Source organism: Tetrahymena thermophila (assembly GCF_000189635.1).
Source record: "Tetrahymena thermophila SB210 genomic scaffold scf_8254431, whole genome shotgun sequence".
NCBI lineage: Eukaryota > Ciliophora > Oligohymenophorea > Hymenostomatida > Tetrahymenidae > Tetrahymena > Tetrahymena thermophila.
In genome coordinates this window covers 172,896-193,535 of record NW_002476212.1, presented here as the reverse complement: position 1 = coordinate 193,535, position 20,640 = coordinate 172,896, and the positions used below count along the sequence as shown (strand labels likewise).

The 20,640-nt window shown below is 21.2% G+C and overlaps 8 protein-coding genes across 8 annotated transcripts; 3 read left to right on the top strand and 5 right to left on the bottom strand. All coding sequences in view use genetic code 6, as the record gives it.

Moving 5' to 3' along the window:
• Positions 1 to 1,270: 1,270 nt before the first annotated feature.
• On the bottom strand, positions 1,271 to 2,757 carry TTHERM_00312480 (hypothetical protein; the record flags this gene model as incomplete). Its single annotated transcript, XM_001033429.3, has 6 exons — positions 1,271 to 1,734; positions 1,818 to 1,925; positions 2,038 to 2,146; positions 2,211 to 2,389; positions 2,452 to 2,611; positions 2,668 to 2,757. The coding sequence occupies 6 exons, from the start codon at positions 2,755 to 2,757 to the stop codon at positions 1,271 to 1,273; spliced, it is 1,110 nt and encodes a 369-aa protein (XP_001033429.2).
• A 644-nt stretch (positions 2,758 to 3,401) lies between these two features.
• On the top strand, positions 3,402 to 5,142 carry TTHERM_00312470 (tetratricopeptide repeat protein). Its single transcript, XM_001033428.2, has one exon. It carries the CDS (start codon positions 3,481 to 3,483, stop codon positions 5,002 to 5,004), a length of 1,524 nt encoding a protein of 507 aa, XP_001033428.2. The 5' UTR covers positions 3,402 to 3,480; the 3' UTR covers positions 5,005 to 5,142.
• A 681-nt stretch (positions 5,143 to 5,823) lies between these two features.
• Positions 5,824 to 7,332, top strand: TTHERM_00312460 (tetratricopeptide repeat protein; the record flags this gene model as incomplete). The annotated part of the gene is made up of 1 exon (XM_001033427.2): positions 5,824 to 7,332. The coding sequence occupies one exon, from the start codon at positions 5,824 to 5,826 to the stop codon at positions 7,330 to 7,332; it is 1,509 nt and encodes a 502-aa protein (XP_001033427.2).
• Positions 7,333 to 7,858: 526 nt separating this feature from the next.
• Positions 7,859 to 9,517, bottom strand: TTHERM_00312450 (hypothetical protein; the record flags this gene model as incomplete). Its single annotated transcript, XM_001033426.2, has 1 exon — positions 7,859 to 9,517. The coding sequence occupies one exon, from the start codon at positions 9,515 to 9,517 to the stop codon at positions 7,859 to 7,861; it is 1,659 nt and encodes a 552-aa protein (XP_001033426.2).
• Positions 9,518 to 11,960: 2,443 nt separating this feature from the next.
• On the bottom strand, positions 11,961 to 12,539 carry TTHERM_00312430 (transmembrane protein, putative; the record flags this gene model as incomplete). The annotated part of the gene is made up of 1 exon (XM_001033424.1): positions 11,961 to 12,539. One exon carries the CDS (start codon positions 12,537 to 12,539, stop codon positions 11,961 to 11,963), a length of 579 nt encoding a protein of 192 aa, XP_001033424.1.
• Positions 12,540 to 13,277: 738 nt separating this feature from the next.
• On the bottom strand, positions 13,278 to 14,789 carry TTHERM_00312420 (tetratricopeptide repeat protein; the record flags this gene model as incomplete). Its single annotated transcript, XM_001033423.1, has 1 exon — positions 13,278 to 14,789. One exon carries the CDS (start codon positions 14,787 to 14,789, stop codon positions 13,278 to 13,280), a length of 1,512 nt encoding a protein of 503 aa, XP_001033423.1.
• Positions 14,790 to 15,067: 278 nt separating this feature from the next.
• On the bottom strand, positions 15,068 to 16,570 carry TTHERM_00312410 (tetratricopeptide repeat protein; the record flags this gene model as incomplete). The annotated part of the gene is made up of 1 exon (XM_001033422.2): positions 15,068 to 16,570. The coding sequence occupies one exon, from the start codon at positions 16,568 to 16,570 to the stop codon at positions 15,068 to 15,070; it is 1,503 nt and encodes a 500-aa protein (XP_001033422.2).
• A 1,040-nt stretch (positions 16,571 to 17,610) lies between these two features.
• Positions 17,611 to 20,077, top strand: TTHERM_000312409 (tetratricopeptide repeat protein; the record flags this gene model as incomplete). The annotated part of the gene is made up of 7 exons (XM_012799726.1): positions 17,611 to 17,791; positions 17,844 to 17,947; positions 18,010 to 18,163; positions 18,227 to 18,958; positions 19,021 to 19,468; positions 19,585 to 19,971; positions 20,026 to 20,077. The coding sequence occupies 7 exons, from the start codon at positions 17,611 to 17,613 to the stop codon at positions 20,075 to 20,077; spliced, it is 2,058 nt and encodes a 685-aa protein (XP_012655180.1).
• Positions 20,078 to 20,640: the final 563 nt, after the last annotated feature.

Below are 20,640 nucleotides of genomic sequence, written 5' to 3'. Positions count from 1 at the left end.
TCAAAAGATAATTTGTACTTTCAAACCAACTCCCTTAATTTAAAAATAGTAATAAAATAACTAGCTTATTATTAAATTATTAAAAACCTACTAATAAAAGTTAGAATTTAAGAACCTTTCATCCATCATATATTAAAAATATTTATATTCATTTAATTTTCTCACTATTTTAAACATTTCATCCAATCCATCCATCCATCCATCCATCTATCTATCAATTATGCACTTTGTATTTGAATTATTAATTATTTTTTTTAATTTTAAAATTAAAAAAAATAACATCATCTTATCACAATAAATTCATTCACTAAATTTATATTTTAAAACAAACAAAAAATTAAAAAAAACAAATAAGCAGATAAAAATAATTTGTTTATTTAACTTTTATGTAGAGTTCATATAGATGCTTTTCCATTGAAATCTTTCTTTCAAATTTATTTTTATTTATATATTTAAGCTCTTGTTAATTTAGGTAAAATTTATTTTTAATTTTCTTTTCTATTTTTCAAGATGATCTAAATAAATTATTTAATTTTGATAAATTTATTAAAAAATTTAAAATGCTTTCTTTAATTCTTTAACAACAAAAAAGCTTTGAATATTTTATATTAGTTTAGGATTCATTTGAATACAATTAAATATTTATACTTTAAGTTATTTAGAAGAACATTCTAATGAAAACAACTCATATATATTCTATTTATGCAACATATTATCACAATGAAATAAAAGAAAAAGAATATGTTGTAAATTGAAAATAAAAAAACAAATAAAAAATCCCAAATATATTTAAAAATAAATAAATACTTTTACTAAAAAAATGTCAATTATTTATTGATAAAACATAAAATAAATTAAAGAAAAATAAAAAAAATAAGATAAAATCTAACTTTTTTTCATTTATCTTGTATATTATTTTCAGTTAAATGAAAGTAAATTACAAATTTAAAATTTTACTGGAAATTTAAATTTCCTTATTATTTAATTTTTTTGATTTAATATTTGGCTTGTTTTTTTTTATTAAAAATCAAGAAGAAAAAATTAACTCTTTATTTATAAATTTTAAAGAAAACAAAAATATGATATTACGAAAATTGCATAAATAAAAAAGAAAAAAAAAAAGGAATAAAAAATTATCTTTCAATTGAAGAAAAATAAGTTATATAAGTAAAATATTTTATAATAAATAAATAAATATTAGCTTTATAAAAAATATTGATGTGGTTTTATTTGGCTATTCTTACGGTTTTAATTTATTTCATAAGATCAATCATTCCTTTTAATTTAAATCTTTTTAAACATTATTTTATTATTCGTTTTATTGATTTTAATTATCTGTTTATATTTTAGATTCATCCTCTTGAGACTGAAGTTACTTCTCTTCTTCCATGATTTTAATATCTTAATCATCGTTTATTTATTCATTTTATTATTACTTTTCTGATATAGAGTTTTTCTTTGAGTGCTTTATTTAATCGCTTTTTGTAGTTATTTGAGAATTACGCTTACTTTTATATTCTGTATCTCCTTAATTAAAATGATCTGTTTCCTTACAGTTTTCTGTTTGAATTCTACCACTAATCTATGAATTCTAATTAGGAGAGCTAGTATCTTGAGGGAACTTTAAGAATTTGAGATCTTCTTAAGATTTACTATTCTTAGAATGTTTAGATTTCTTTTTTTTGGATTTACTTTTTTGAACTGTTTTTTCTGCTATTGTTGGGGTTGGAGTCACTTTTAGTATTTTATGAAAATGATGATAATTTAGATAAATAAATAAATTAAATAAAAATTCTTCAAAAAAATAAAGTGTTTACTCCTACTGGTGGTTGTTTTTGCATGAATCAACCTTCCATATGCAGTGGAAGTAGTAGCTAATAGCTCTTGGTTAAAATCAGTTTTGATGAAACAGTTAAAGATTCGACCTAGTTTTAAATGATCAATAAAAATAGCTATTAAATTAGTTAAGTAGAAATAAAGAAAGAATAAATTTCTTTTAAAATAAAACATTCAAAAAATACAAAGTAAACATTTTACGAGAGGATCTAGTTATGTTATCTTTGTACTTTTTATATTTATCATACTATTATTCGTATTTATTAAAATTGATAGTCGACTGTACCTTCTCTAATCTGTTATGAATAAACTATTTTAAAATTAAATAATTTTAGATATTAACCTTTTTATATTTAAATCTATTATTGTTTTACTAAATTCTCTGTATTCACTTTATCTGCTTCTTTTTGTCTATGAATTGCAAAATTATGTTTGTTTGGCTTGAATACTTATTTTTCTAATGTGTTTTTATTATAAAGAGAACCTTTCTCAGTAATTTACAACATCCTATTTATTAGTGATCCATTTTCTATATCTTGTTCTAAATTTTTGTCTAATATATTTCATCAAAATTAAGTTAACTTTTATCATAAATCATAATTTTAATTTGTTTACTCCTTTCTGGCTTGTTTTTTATTGTTACATTTAAAGGCTGTAACTTGAATCTTGATTTTGTCTAACTTAGCTTTTCTTGTTTATCCTTGAAGCTCATTGGCTCAGAGTTATCAACCATTTTTTTAGAAGTATCCAAATTCTTTTTATGGAGTGTGTATGACTATAATTAATAAAATTTCAATTAACTTAAGCATATTAAACATACTCTAAAATTACATAAAGAATGTAATGTTGCTAAATACTGTTTATCACTTTTGTGTCATCCCAAGCTGGAAGAAACTTCAGCTTCGTTTGAGGGGAATTCATAAATACAATGCTTATATTTGTAATATCTGCTAATAAAATTGTAAAAATTTGATGTTAAATAATCTGTTTTTATATTTTTGTTTGTTTTATTTAATTTATTAATTACTGTTTTTTTTATTAGAATCAAATAATTTTCAATAAATAATTATACTACTACTTTCTTTTACTAATTAATTAATTATCTATCAAATTAAATTTCCAACTAAACAAAAAAATTATTATTTTTGTAAAGTCATTCAAGCATTTAAAATATTTAGAACTATTTTAAGAGATGTAAGTGCTGCTTAAATAGAATTTTTTATCAATCAAAATCTAATTAAATACTTTCAAATATATTTTCTATTAAAATTAATGTTAATTGCGTGAATTGCTTAAATAACAAAAAAAAATTCTATCAAAATAATTCTTTGAGTATATTAATTATTTTAATTTATTTTTTAAGGATTCAATTTCTTGGTTTCATAAAAGCCAAACTTAAAAAAATACTAAAGATTTTTAATAAATAATTAGAAGAGAAATACTTTAATAGATTCATTTAAATTACTTGATAGTATAAAATTTTTTTGGCTTAGTTTTGTTAATAAAATATTTTCGGTTTAAAAGATATTTTTATTTAATATTACTATTATTGGAGCTTGATGACCTTTTAATTAGCTTATTTAAAGATAACTATTTAGAATTTAATATTTAGGTTAATAGATTCAGTAAAAAGAATATTGTTTGATGTAAAAATTCTTAAAATCAGCTCAAATAGATGAAATTAAAATTATAGAGTAAGTTCAAGATAGCTTCTATCAGTGTCGTCTTAAGGAATTAATTTAGCTGATAGACTAAGTAGATGTTAATAGAAGTTTAGTCTGCCATGAAATACTTTAATTGTTTAAAGGAATGAGTTTGTTTAAATCTTAATAGATTAAGATGGGGTTTTAATGTTTCGAAGATATAATCTAAGAAATTCATCATCGTAAGAAGATTTTTGAAGAAATAGATCTAACAATATGGTGTATTTATTAGCTTTAAGCATAATATTACTTGATTTAAAAAGCTGAAGCTTAAAATGAGAGATTTTATTAATTTATGCAAGATTTTTTAGAACAACATTAGCAATTGGATTCTTATTAAATGGGAGTTTTCCAATTTGCAAAAGGAATGTATGTTTACATTGATACATTTAGAGAAGGATTAGATAAACAATGCTTAAGTTTATTAGAGCAATCATATGAATTAGTTGAGGATTTTAAAATTGAGATACTTATTTGTTTGGGATGGATTTACTACAAAGATAAGCAATTTGATAAGGCTTGTTATTACTATTAAATACTTTATAACTAAAACCCTAAAATACCAAGTGTAGCTAATAATTATGCAATAGCTTTAGAATGCTGCAAGGAGTTTGAAAAAGCTGAATAACTCTATCTAGAAGAAGAAAAAATGAGAGGATATAATTAAGGTATAATAAGCAATATTGCTCTTTTTTATTCTCACAGAGGAAACAAAGAGAAAGAATTTGAGTATTATTAAAAGCTAATCTAATTAACTCCCTTAACAGGTAAAATTTGCCATTATTATGGCGATTACTTAATTAAACGAGGCGATTAAGAAGAAGGCATAAAATATATGAAAAGGGGAATAGAAATAGATCCAGATTATTATGGTAACTATGATTAGCTATCAGAAATTTAATTCAATAATTAAAATTGGAATGAATCTCTTTAGTATACGCTAAAATGCACTTAGATATTTCCTTAAGATGGATATTATTAGACACTACTAGGAGATAGATATGATGCTTTAGATGATTTTTTAAATGCAAAAAAGTGTTATAAAAAAGGAATTAAGCTAAAAAACTATTAAATATATAAATTACATTCGAGTTCTAAATTAGGCATTTGTTATTATTCATTGAATAAATAAATTAAATCAATTGAACAGTTTTTTATGGCATGTAACTTTAAAAGCATTGAAGGATATTCGATAGAAGATGTCATTTATATATCATGTTAAATTATGGAACTCATGCCTTTACAATAAATAATCGAAATCATAGAAAAATAACAAGGTCTACACTTAATTTCTAGGTTTTCTTAATTTGCTGAGCTAAGCATGATTTTAAGTATAAAGTAGCACTTTCTGTAAAAGCTAGAAATTCACAGACAAGTGCTGTCCTTGATTATTTATAAAAAATTCATTGTAAATCATTTAATGTTTCAATCAGAAATAATTCATTGGGATTTATTCATAGACTGAGTGACTGATTGAATAATAATCATTGAATTGCAAATAAAATATATATATAAATTAAGCTAACGAATAAAAACCTTATTTAAATTATTTTATATTTGTACATAGATAACCTTTAACAAATGATAAATACTTACTTACTCTACAGAAAATTCTCTATTAATTAAATTTGAAATCAATTAATTAATTTTCGTTCTAATTATTATTGCTGCTTATAATAATTATTGGTTTATTCATTTATAAGTATATTATTGTCCTTCCTTTCTAATAAATTTCTCATATTATAAATTATTCTCAATTAATATTAAAATTTAAATTCTGGATCTTCTTAAATTTCTTATAATATACCAAAAACATTGGTATCTACCATCAGTAAGATTATTTTCACTTTTGATAAGTTGTTATCAAGTAAGCAATAGATATACTATAAGTTTTGAATTTTAAAGATTATTAATTTATTTTTATGTTTTGTAATTATTATTATTTACTTATAGAATTAATTTTTTTTTATTAATTAATTAATTAATTAAAATTGATTGAAATCTTTTAAATAAATGAAAATAGATTTAAAGTTATGAGCAATATTTTTTTTATTTAAATTATTCTAATTATAAATATTTTTAATATAATAATTTGTATGTTTAATTACTATTAAAGTTTAAAAGACAGATGGATGTATCAAAAGATCTGATAACGTTTTAGAATTAATAATTAATTACTGATTATAATTAGACAACAATTTTTATATCATTATTAATTATTTGAAATCATAAATTACATTAATTAAGATTTATATTTAGTTAAAAATAATTTACAGGAATATTTATGGCATCTAAAGAAGAAGATATATTAATTTAAAAAGTTAAAAATTTGTATTACAGCTGTTAGATAAAAGAATGTATTTAGTTTATAGATGATGACAATTAGATCAGAGGGTCTTATTGCCATTAAATGCTTTAATTATACAAAGGTCTTAGCTAATTTAAGGCTCAATTAATCTAAGAGGCATTTAACACATTTTAAAATTTAATTATGGAAAATAAATAATTAAAGGGAAACAAAGTAGATGAATTAGATGTTTTAGCAGTCATTTTTTTTTAACTAGAGACTTAATACTTCCATATTCCTAAAGCGGAACAGTTCAATTCAAATCTCCTCTAAGTATGTGAACTTTATAGAGAATAAAATGAGAATTTAGATTCTTATTAAAAAGGAGTTTACCTTTATGGTAAAGGTTTATATATTTTCATTGAAACAAGTAGGGAAGGAATAGATGAGAAGTGTATTTAATATATGCAGGAAGCTTTAAGTTTTTAAAATTGGTTTAACGATGAAATAATAATAACTATAGCATGGTGCTGCTTTATTGGTAATAAGATTGATTAGTCTTGCCAATGGTTTTAAAAGATTTATGAAGTCAATCCTAGATTTCCTAGTCTTGCAAACAATTATGCTTTGGCTTGTGAGTAATTAGGAGATTTAAAAAAGACTGAAAAATTGTATCTTGAAGAGATGGAAGTGAGGTGGTTCAACTAAGTTGTTATCAATAATATGTCCTTATTCTATGGAGAAAAAATGAATGATCAAGAGAAGTAGCAAATTTATTAAGAAAAATTAATAAATTTAAAACCAATGACAGCCAGGATATGTCATTATCATGGAGTATACTTAAATAAAAAAGGTAGATAACAAGAAGCTATCTAATTATTTAAATAAGGAATATAAATAGATCCATCTTATATTGCAAATTATGAAAATTTATCAGAAATAATTGGTGCAACAGACTATTAAAATTCTTTAAGGTTGATAGAAAAATGTATCGAAATGTATCCAGAAGATGGTTGTTTATATACGTCTCTTGGCAGAAAATATGAAGTGTTACAAGACCACTAAAAGGCGATAGATGCTTACACAAAATCTATTTAACTAAAAAACTATTAAGAATATAAAATATATTCAAGTGGAAGATTATCATATTAATACTACTTTCTATAGAATTATTCTTAAGCACTAAGGGAAATATTTAAAGCCTGTAGCTTCAAAAAATCTAGTACTATGCTAGATCATTATTACACTTACTGTTGGAGGATTTGCCAAATGAAAAAATTGCCTTTGAAGGAAATAATTTAAATAATTAATGAGTAATCTGGTTAAGTTATTACAAGATTTGAGTAGTTTGCAAACAAAACAAATGACAAAAATATAAGAAGCTTATATTTAGTTAAATTAGATTATTTAAGGACAATACTTTATATAATTTCTTACAGAAATCATGTTGAACATTTACTTTCATTTAAGAATAATATATTATATTGGGATTTATTTATAGATTGAAAAATTATTATTAATTTGTTCAATATGTCTATTTTTACATGGCATATGTAGATAGCACTTACTTCCATGAATTATATTATAATAATTTTTTTAATTTAGGTATTAAAGCCTTCTTTTATTATTTTTTAAATTAAATTTATTATTTTGAATTTTTAATTATCTGTTTCTGGCTGGTTTTATAATATTAATATATAAATGACTAATGGCAGTCTATATTTTTTTTTTTTTTTAAATTAAAATTTATCTGACAGATATACCTTTTTTTTTTTGTAACAAAATTATTATTTTAATTAGATAAAAAAACAATCAGAAAGAAAATTTGGCAATAAATATAAAATTTTTTTGTATGTTTATTAGTAGTAAAATATATATACTAAAAAATTAACTAATTCATTGAAATAATATTTATTTATAACAAAAATTAAATATTTTTATTAAATAGAGTTTTTTCTTTAGGAGATTTAAAAATTAAATTAAATTATATTTTTTCGTTAATAAAATTAAATTTTATTTTTCTTAAAAGTTATCAAAATTAGTTTTTAAACTCATTTAAATCTGTGATACTAACTTAACTAGGAAAAAAATTGCTATCTATGTCAAATTAATTTATATCCCATGGGCCATAAATTTCATCAATTTAATGTGAGTTTTTCATATCAGTCTTTGTTTTATCTAAATTTGAGTGGTTTACTTTATGAATTTCTTTATTTTTAAGCTAGGAACTTATGCTTGAAAAATAATTTTTATCTTAAAAATATAAATTATTTGATTTAAAATTTTTTATTTATATCTTTCTGCTATTTATTATATCTTAGTGTGAAGGTTTGCTGTTTATTTATTTTATTTTTTCAATCAATCTTTGTTTGTTGTTGAATTATTTATTATGATCTAAATTTGAATCTAATTACTCCTCTTTAATATTCATTTTACAGTTTTCATCTAAAGCACTCCTTGATTGGAACTCATAGCTAACACCTTCAGATGGTTTTGCTATTTGTCTATGAACTAAAGATAAATCTTATAATTTCGATTTATCTGTTTAATTCTATAGTAAATTTTTTCCTGATTAGCTTTTAACCAAGTTAAGCTTCAAGCTGTTTTAAAAATTTTCAGAGTAATTTCTTTTTAAATGAATTGGATTTTATATTTATTTCAATTAGGGATTTTACATTTATCTTTAAAACTATTACGAATTTGATGAAATAGAAATTTAATTTATTTTTTTTGGTTAAAAAAGTTTATCTTTTTTGAAAATCTAATCATTGTCTTTTTTACATTCTCCACAAACTATCCTCAGAGTTTTTTATTTGTTTTCTATCATCTATTGCATTGCTTCTAAGCCATTCTTCTATTGAATTTTAAAGTAATAATTTCCTTTTAGAGTAAAGCTATCACAAGATGTTTGGCAATTAGTTTTTACATTTTTGAGAGGAGTACTTTTTTTAGCATATTACTTAAAAAAGTTTTACTAAACGTCTATGCCAGGATCAATTATTCTAAGAGATTATTTATTTAAAATTTATATCTTTCCATTATATTAATTAATCTACTCTAAAGTTTTAGGTGCTAATTTAAAAGTTTCTTATCCTTTTATATAATTTTGAATATTATTTTTTTCTTATAAATAGCAATTTTATTTTGTTCTCTCTGAGAGCTAGCGTTAGATGAAGCTCTTTTTTAAGGATTCAATTAAATTATTACTTTAATTACATTCTTATGTAACCATTTCATGCTTAAAATATATTTATTAACCATCCTAAGAGAGATTCTCCAAATTATATGTTCTTTTCTTATCTGCATTAATGTTTTTTAGTATTTATTCATCACTAAAAATGTTTTATTTCTTTTCGATCAGAGCTTATTCAATTACTTCATCTCCAACATTACTAAATTTCTATAAGCAAATTAGATTAAGATCTTATTATTTTTGGTATTTTGAATACTATGAACATTACTCAATTTGATTTTATTCAATACAAAATTATTAATTTTCAACAATTGGTTTATTAAAATAAACATGATCTAGATTTTTAATTCTACTATCTTTAGTTATGTTCAAATAATTTTTGTTTAATAATTATTGATTTTTAATCTATTTTAAATTAGTATTTTCAAGAATATTATTAGTTTTGATTATTAATTTTCTTAACTAGCTTTATTAGCTTTTTGTATCATCTTCCTACATAATTACAAAAAATTTAGTTCTACTTTATATTAATTAAATGATGAATTAGCTAACTTGTAAGAAATATGATTATATAAATTTTATTAGAAAGATTAAGAAATTAAATTTTTTTTTAATTATGTTAATATTAAATTCATTTATTTCGTAATTTCAAAACTCTTTAAAAAAACATGTTATATTCATGCTTCAAAAATAACTTATAAACAAACTATTAAGACTTCCTAATCTCATTAAAATTTTAAAATAAATATAATCTATTTATCAAAAATTAAATAATTTTTATTCTTCCTTATTAATTTTAACAAAAAGTATGTTAAAATTTTAATTGAGATAATTTAAATTAAACTCCTAAAATATTTATTATTTATTAAATTTTATTTTTTAAAGCAATATAAATTTAATTTTAAAATATAAATAATTTTATCTGTTCAAATAAAAAATCATAAAATCTTAAAATATTTTTGAAATAAATAGCAAATTTTATTTTAAAAAATATCTTTTAAAATTATTAAAAGCAAATAATTAAAATCTCACTAACTTTTTTTAATAAATATATTTTATATCTTAAATTTTAAATAATTTTTATTGATTTATCTTTCATTTTAATTGTGCAAAAAATATCAAATAGTTTTAATCTAGAGAATTAAAATTAAATAATAATCTGCTATAAAATATTTATTATTCTGTCATTCCTCATTAATTAAATCCATCAGCCAAATTTTTTTGAAAATAAATAACCTTATATAAAAAGTAAAAAAATTTATCGACATAATTTATGAAATTTAGATGACCTTAAATATGATTCTTTTATTATTTTTTTAGTATAAAATTAATAAAAATATTCCTAATAATTAAGACCACTTTTTTTTTAATTTTATTTTTAAAATAACCTTTAAAAATTTTTCAAAAATTGCCTTATTTAATTTTATTTATTTAAGCTAAATAAATGCATTTTAAAATATTTTTAATTTTAAAATAGCTCAATAAAAGATCTAAAATATTCAAACTTAATTTTGATATATAAAATAATAATTGATTATTTCTTTGATAAATATTAAACTATAAACAAAATAATATTAACAGCTTGTAATAATAAATAAGAAATTTTTATTCGCCCTTTCTTTCTCATTTAAATCGAGAGTAAATAAAAATATTGAGATAATTTGGGAAAAATTTATTTCCATTTTGCGATCTAAATAAAACACTAAATTCTTGAAAATATTTTAAAGAGAGAATTTAATTTTTAATAGTAGTTTCCTTTTGTTTTGAAAACTTTACATTTATAGAAATTAATCAATTATTTTATTTATTTTTCTTAATGGGCTTACTCCTAAGAAATAGTCTTTATCCTGATATAATTAAGTAGAAATTATTAATTTCAAAGAAAAATAATTGAGTTTGGTCAAAATTTGGAAGAATTTTTAAAAATAAAATTCATCTCAAATATTTTGAATTTTTTTACCAAGGATAGATTTATATTTGGATTCGTATTTTATAAGATTTGAAATAGATAGATAAAATATTAAAAAGATTGATATATTCAAGTGTAGAAATAAATTAAATCAACTATTATGATAATTTTATGAAGGAGAAAAATGCTTTAATAATCAAGCAACAAAAACTGTTTGATGAAATAAAAAAATGCAAGATTTGAAAGAAAAATAATAAAAAATCAAAGTAGACTATTATTAGAAATTTATTAATTAACATAATAAACACTTGAATATGCTAAATATGAAAATTGTATTTCTTCAATTGTTAATTAATTCATTATAAAATTAATATGAAATAGAAAAAATAAAAAAAAATATTATTTTCAATTAAAAATCTAAACTTCCAAAATAGTGAAGAAAAAATTTATTTAATGTTTAAAAAATTTCATTTTTATTAAACTTTGAAGACAATTGAGCTTTGTTTTAAAGGAACCTTAGCTTAAAAAAGAGCCTAAAATATACTTTATTGAATATAAAATTAGCTCTTTTAATAACAGATATTATTTAAATTTATATTTACACTTAATTTCTTAGATATTTTCCGTTTTTAACTTTTTATAAAAAAGAAAAAAGCAAGTTAGTTTAAATTGTTGATTTAACGTATTAGTAAAATTTTAATTTAACAAAATTAATAGTTTTTACACACATATAGTAACAATTTTTCTAATTAAGATAGTAAAGTAAGAATAAAAAGAAGTACGCATATACATACATAATTTTGAAATATAAATTTTAATAAGTTAAAGTAAATTAGATCTAGTGAAAGTAATTTTAACAGGTTTATTTGTTATATCTTTATTATTTAGGGTTTAAAATAATCATATTTATAGCTATAATTTTAACTTAATTCAATAATAAGGATCATATCATTTTTAAGTCATAATAATAAAATTATTTTTTGAGTAAGTTAGAAATTTTTTTATCATATTTAATAGGTAAGATTCATTCAATCAATCATTTTATTCTTATCCTTCGAATAAATTAAATAGAAATTAGAATAGGTAATTAGCTGCTATTATTATACATAAGACAATACCAAAGTATTAAATGCATTTTATACAATCTAAATGCCAAGGACCTCTGTTGTTTTGTTCCTATATTTCTTATTAGCTCATAAACTTCTAGTATTACACACTGAATGCATGAATTGGTTGATTTATGTGATTGTAGTATTTGTTTTTAGAATAGGTTTTTACAAGTTTTGGAGCTTTGTACTCATCATACTACTCATGTTAATCTTACTGTTCATTGCTCATAGATATTTAAGTTGATTAGTTAGTAAAATAGCTGCTTTGGTTTTAGCTTTTTAGACATAAAAAAGGAACTTTGTGTGAATCATCCAATTTTTGTTGAGGTGATTATGGTGAGTAGTTATTTAGATCTTACATCAAATTTATAGAATCTTATTATACATTGTTCAAATCACTGATAAGCAGAGACTCATTCAATTAGTTATCTGTAAGGGTTGTAGTGTTTAAAAAGTAGGCATTAAGCTCTTATTCTTAAATTTAAATTGAATCTTTTTTCATATCAAATGTTTGTTTATTTGTTTGCTTGCTTGTTCGTTTTCACTTTTTTTGTTTTTTTAATTTGCTTTTTTTTGGCAATCTCTAATTTTTTAAAAATTATAAAAAGTATATCTTATTTTGCTTTGTTGAGTGTTGTTAAAAAAGAAAGGGTGAAAAGTAAGTTTTTGTTAGTAATATCATTTTGATTGCAAAATCTATATTTTATAGCACTGTAAATGAATCGCAAAGTCTCCCTTGACAATAAAAAGATTCTTCACTTTCAGGCATCCACCTTTAAATCTAAATAGATTTTAAAATTGATTGGTTACAAATTCTGTATAAATACAAACTCATTCCTTGATTAATAAATAAAATCACTTTATTTAATATTCATTAAAATAAAAGTAAATATCATGCGTTTAAAAAGAAGTGAAGAGCAAGTTTTTGAATTTGTAAATATGTTTAATTATTAGTCTTATAGAAATGTAATTAAGTTAATAGGACTTTTATATAACATAAATTGATAAAATAATGATTATATTATTATGGCATAAAAAGTAAATTAATACTGAATAATCTTTTTGAAATTATCCCACTCAGTAAATGAATTTTTATTTTTTTTGGCTTTTTGCGTTTGGAATATAATTATGACATCATGATGAAAAAATATATGAACGATTTGATTGAAAGATATTGAATTTATTTGTTAATTTAATCATCACCTAATTGCGTACAAAAAAAATTATTACGAAATAAATTTCAATTTAAGAATAAATCCCAATGTAAGATTTATGATTAAAAAATTAATTCTGATTCTATGTATTTTTAGTATGCAATTATTGCTAGAACTGCTCTTAAATTATCTAATCGATATAAAAATAATTTTGAAAGGTTTTTATCACCAACATGAATTGAAAATTACTCGAATCTCGTTACTATGTATCCATTCTATTTATTAATTTATTAAAGTTTGTCTTTTAATGAAATCTTAGATTATTGATTTAAAAAAAAGCATGCTTGTATTATATTTCCTTTCTACTGATAAGATTGCACTGATTTATAATTGCAAGTATTTAAAAATTCTTCAAGAGTTTTTAAATGCTAATTCAACTTGAAGTGAAGCATTCCCAACTTAGCATTCGAGAATATTTTGTATGGGAGATAATTTTTTTGAATTATTGCTTATTTATATGCTTCTATTGCTTCTTGATATTTTTCAAGAGCTTCCAAGCAGGCAGCAAAGCGATACATGTAGTAGCCATCTTTTGGGTACTAATAAATGCACTTTTCAATGTACTCTTTTGCTTTTACATAATTTTTATTATCATATTCTATATCAGATAAATCCTAATAAATGGGACAATATTAGGGATCTATCTGCAAGCCTTGCATCAATAAGCTAAGACCTTTTTCTTTTTATCCAATTCTGATTAAATATTATCCGTATTTGTGATAAATCCTAGCAGTTTTAGGGACAATTGAAAATAACTTTTCATAGTATTCCCTTTCCTTATGGATATTTTCTAATGAAAAGTAGAATTGAGCAATGTTTTAAATAGATATTTAATTATTATTCCTCAATTTTTCTTCTTCTAAAAAGAGCTCTTCAGCTTTACCGTTTTTTCCAATTTCATGCAAGCTGATAGCAAAATTATTTGCTAAGCTTGGATATCTTGGATTTATTAAATATAGTTATTAATGCACCTTACAGGATAGATCTGTTTTTTAATATATGTAATACATCCATCCTAGAGCAATCATCATTTCTTGCTTATACTCTTAAGTCAGCTCTATAGCTTCTTCAACGAGCTTTGTACATTCAATATAATTTTACTCCCTGCTATTTTCTATGAACAAAAACATACCTTTTCCAAATAAATATATTTCTTTTTTATAATTAGGCAACGAAGAATGTTGTGCTTCATAATCTTGAAACACTTTCTCCAAATTAAAATTTAACTTTTCTGCATGCTATACATTTGTGTAATACATTTCTAATTAGTACATAACTCTTATCATAACGTCTACCTCATTAACTTTTCCTTAATTCTATTTTTGATTCTCATCAATTACACTCTCGAAACATTCATAACCTTTTTATGTTTCCTAGTTCTCAAACAAAGAAAGCCCTCTATAATATTACATAATTTTATGGCAATTAAAACTCCTATCAATATCCAATTTATTTACTACATTAATGCATTAATTTAATTGGCAATTATAGAATAATTTTTAGACTTCGCTCACTAATTCTTGTTCTTATTTGTCCATTCTTTTTGCTATTTATATTTATTTTTTAATGTAGAACCTTATCTTTCTAAAAATATAATACAATAAATAAATTAAATAATGAATAAGCTGTATAAATTAAATTAAATATTATTTAAAAATATGAATTGATTAATTAAATAAAGGTGTGTATGTAATCTATAGACAAATAAATACTTGTAGAACTAGAGTTAAAATAAAATAAAATAAAAAATAAAATAAATAAATAAATAAATATTTTAATTTATTTATTCATCAAGGGAACTAACTAAATATCTTTATCAATCAATATATAAGTCCCAGTGAGATATCTCATTCATGTAAATAAGATTTGGTTATATAAATTTTAAGTAGGCTTCAATTGACAAAAATTATCTAAATAAAGCTTATTTTTACTTTAGAAAATATTTTATTTAAATATTCTCTAGCTTTTCTATTATCAAATCTAATCGTGATAAGAAGTTTTTATTATATAAACTGAGAATTTCAATTTTTCTGTTAAGTGATATTATTTCTATTGAATCTAATATAAAGCATATACTTTCGATGTCTAATGTTGTGTCAAATATAACTGGATAATCAAGAGATTGAATATAATAATCAAGTGACTCCTCCCACCTTTCAAGTTCATATAAGCAGTATGCTAAATTAGACGAGGTAGAGTGATAATTTACTCTAAATAATTTCATAGTAAGAGCCTTTTTAAAATAATCTATCGCCTCATCAAACATTCCTTCATCTATATAAAACATTCCTATGGCTTCATAAAATTAACCATTCAAAGGCTCTAATTCAATACATTTTTTGTAATAAAACTCTGATTTTTCTATATCTGAGAGCTCCTTGTTAATATTAGCCAAAGCGTTGCAAATATCTGTTGATTACGGATTTATTTCTAACCCTTTTAGCAAGTATTACATGCCCTCATCACATTATTTCTGCTTGCAAAGAAAATATCCATAAAAATAAAGCGTTAGAACTTTATTTGGATTGATTTTTAATGATTTCATAAATAATTCTTTGCATTCATCAATATTTTTATTTTGGCTATAAAATTAAGCTAAATTATTTATGTATAAGGTGTTCATAGGAAATTTATTATGAGATTTGTAATAATACTCTTCTGCTTTTTCCCTTTACTTTAGGCGAGAATAAGTTACTCCAATAGAATTTAGTATACCAGGGTAATCAGAATTCTCTTATTCTAAATTTAAAAAATATTTAAGTGCTTCATCATATTAGTCTTTTTAAGCATAAATCCAGCCAATTATGAAATTGATATCTTATTTGTATTAATCGTCAAGAGCCAGTGAGTCTTTCATTAATTATATACATTATAAATCAGCTTCATTCCTCCAATTATCTATAAATTAATAAAAACCTTTTGCAAATAAATAGATTGAATCATATTTTAACTCATAAGAAGATTTATTCTGCTAATATTTATCTATTAAATCTTTAAATTTTATGTTTTGTTATTCTGCTGCATAAAAATTCTCATCAAACATTTATTGCATATAAAATATTCTAATTATCAAATCGAATTAATTAATTTATCCATTATTTTTTTACTCACTTTTAAGTATTAAACTATTAATATTTTTTGAAACTTCATCAAATTGATCTATGTAAAAGTAGCTTAAACTTTTGTATAAAGTAGCAATTTAAAAGTTCAAAAAGTTAGTGTATTCCTATTAATAGTTATTGTAAGTTTCAATACACTCTTTAAACAAGCTTTTATAAAATAATCTTTTAACTTCCTTTACTATTTCTACTTCATTCATACTCTTAAATAAATTTGCTCCTATATTACAAAAATTGCATAAATTAATTTATCTCTTAAATGAAAAAAACATAATCTGATCAAAAATTGCTCTTAAAAAAATATTCCTATAAATCTATACAGATAAATAAATAATTTAACTGAGTAAATAATCACAATAAAATTTAAATTAATTTTATTAAGCTTTCTCAATCATTCACATATGTATGTATGTAAACAAGGAATTTTTTCCACAAAGATTGACTAATTAAAATAACTTTTAAAAAATAAATTTTCTTGAAAAAAAATTATTTATGTAAAAATAAATCATTAATTAATTTAAAAGAAGAAAATTTGCTTAAATATTCTTTAAAGAGTTGAAATAATAACCATTAAATTTTAAATAATTATTTCAAAAAAATTTATTTCATAATTTAAAAGCTACTAAAATAAAACCTAATTAAGACCTAAAATAATTATATTTTATTTCAGTCTTATTTATAGATGTTTAGGGTATATGTTTTTAGTTAAAATAGCCAAAATAAATGTATTTAATCCAGTATGGTTAGTTTACAATTTAAAAACTGTTTTAAATATAAAATATTTTTAAAACGACCCAATTAAATTCAACAGTATATAATATTAATTTAAAGTAAACTATTTTTATATTTATTCTTAATAAAATCAAAATTATTTCTTTTATTATTTTTATTCAAATAGATTCCTAAATAAAAAAAATCTCTATTTGAAACATAAAACATTTATTTAATTAAAGTTTGGGATCTAAAATTAAATTATTTTAAAGAAGTAATAAATAATATTTTATATTTTGGATTCATTCTTATTCTTTTTAATTGATTTCAATTTTATTTTTGAATATATTTTATCTTTAAATACAAACAATTTAGGTCAGCTTTTTGAAATTTTCATTTTATAAAATCAATGTAAGTGTGTGTGTGTATGTATGTATATCTTTGAATTTTAAAATAAAAGATAATTTACTATTAAAATTTCAAAAAAAATCAGAATATTTTGTGTTTATTATTAAAATTGTATTTTTAAATGAGCGCACAAATAAATATGAAAGACAGCTAAGTTAGCACTTCTTCTATAAATACATAAAATACAAGTATAATATAAAGCGAATAAGATATTAGAATTAGATGGATTTGTTCTTTCTGGGATGGAAGAACTCATGCTTAATTTAATGATAAGTCTGGCCTAATTTTACATAGAGAACATGGTAGTTTTTATTTTTTAATATTTTAATTTTAATTTTAATAAATTTGCAATAGAATGCTTTACTTATTTTTCAAAAATGGGAAATAAACTGAGATTTATGTCTAAGAATATTCCATGTACCGAATCTATAGAGTTTAAAGTTAATCTTGTATTTAAGGTGAATAAATTACATTTTTTTAAAAATGCTGAATAACATTGATTTTTATTATTTAAAATAAGAATCTGAACTAATATAATGATGTTCCAACAATTAAATCTGAAAAATTATATAGCGACTAAGAGGAAATATTAAATAGTTAAAAAATCAGCTCTTGTATCTGGAGTTTAAATGGGGAAGATACTGATTTTGAAATAGATGATCAAGGAAATATAAGTATTATATCTTTAGAAGGGCACTCAAAGCTAACTCTACTAAAAAATAAATTTATTTTCATAGTAGAATATCTATAATTGATCCCTAAAAAGAAAGCTACTTGGGAAAATAAGTTAAATAATTATGATGAAGATGATAATGAAGATTAAATTGAAGGATTAAATGGTGAAAGAAATGCTAAAAATTAATTAAATTCAGGGAATTTTGATTTTCACAAAGATTTTCTTTAGAAATACAATCTAAAAAAATAGAGTGATAGCTAGAAAGCAAACAAAGGAAAAGTAAAATTAGCTTTTCCTTATATAAAGATGAAGAAAATATACACGATATTTAGCTTTCCAGAAAGATGGACCCTTCCATTATATTTATTGTGGTCTAAATTAGAGAGATAAGAATTTTCTTCTTAAATTGGTAAAGATGTTTAGCTAGTGCATCAACCTCATTTCTAATAAGATTTTATTGATTATTTACATATCGATATTTCATCTGAATCATACGAAGATGTTTCATTTAAAAATTATATTAGAGAAAAATACGGCTTAAATAAAATTAACCAAACTGAAGCTATAACTGAATTACCAAATATTGGTATGCTGAATCAAATTTAATTTAAGAATATAAACTCAGAAAATCTTTGGAGTAACGATGAGGCATTCCCTTTATTTGACTAACCTAGATATTCTGAAAGAATTCAATACACATGGAAAGATGGATACACTTCTTGGATTAGCAGAGAAAAAGAAATCTATTTATTTAATGATAAAGAAAATCTCTTTTTATTCTCTACTTAAAGTGGTAAAACAAAAATAAATAATTAAATTCTTAGCTATTTATTAATTTGTTTTTAATTATTATAGGTAAATACTTTCATGAGGTAGAAGAAAATGATGTTAGATCATTAGAAAATGAAAAAGTAATCAATGTTTTGTAAATATGGAGAGATGATGAAAAATCTATCTTATTGAACTCTTTTTCTAAGTTAAGAGAGCATGATTCTATAATTTCTAATAAAGTAGAAGTAATTAGCGAATATAAGTAAGGAAATAAACTGAATAAATAACTTTTAAGTAATAATGAGGAGAAAGAAGAAAGCATAGCTTCACTATACAGTGATAACTATGAAGTACTTCATAAAAGTGAAAATGATCTAGGAAAATTTGAAGCATTTAAAAACGGATGCATAAAGATACTTTTTAGAGATAGAACAATTCTAAGATGGATGAAAGGCTCTGATTAAGTACATATTATTTCTCGATATGGAGATTAAGTTAATATCCTTGTTCAATCCCCTTAAGAATTTTAAGAGTAATAATTTATAAAAATAAATAAAATGATAATAATGTATTTTACCATCTATTAATTTATAATAGATGGCAAATTATTTATGTTCATGCATGCTAATGATTTATTTTATAATAAAGATACGTTGATAGAGCAATTGAGTTCAGAGAATATTGTTTTACTGATCCTAAAGAGAAACTTGAAAAAGAAAGAAAACAGCAAGAACTTAAGGAGTTAATTAATTTTGAAATGAATAAAAATGAAAGATTTCTTACAATCCTAAAAGGGAAGGTACCTGAAGAAATAAGTCGTACCTTGAAAATAAATGAATAACCTAGCTAACTTTACAATCCTTGTAACTCCATCAATTCTTAAAGTTCTTAACAAGAGTTATACTACTCAACACCATTAAAGCAATCTAATTATTAAAATGGAAATTTACTTGGAAATTCTTAGTAATAGCAGTAATATATTTAATACAATTTTCAAGATTAGCAAAATTAAGATATGAACGAAATGATACAAAAGTAATTTTTTTATCTTTTTAAATAATATTTTTAAATAATTTTATAAATAAATAGCATGTTAAGATAAAACGAATAAATGCTGTATAAACTTAAGCAAGTCTTATGACCATTTTATATTTTAAGCATTTGAGTTTTAAATAACCAAAAAATAAATATTTTGATGAAAGATAGAAGCCTTTTGAATTAATAAAAATTGAAAAACTAGTTAATATTAACTAAAATATATTTATAATTGATTCTGTGTAAATTTTTTGAAAATCTTATCATACTAAATCTATATAAAATTATTTATTAGTTAATTAAGTATTCAATCATTTTTAATTGATTATTTTATGTTTTTGTAAATAAATAAATTTTTTAAATAACTTTAATTAGTAATGATTAAATAAAATAATATTTATTTCTAGTTAATTAAGTATTCAATCATTTTTAATTGATTATTTTATGTTTTTGTAAATAAATAAATTTTTTATATAACTTTAATTAATAATGATTAAATAAAATAATATTTATTTCTAGTTAATTACCAAAAAAAAAATTTAAATAATAAAAAAATTCTCATTTCAAGGATTTAAAGAAGGATTTGTATTTAAATTCTAAGAGATCTCTCTATCACTTTTATTTAATAGAAATTTTAATTTATGATATTATCAAAAATCAGATTTATCA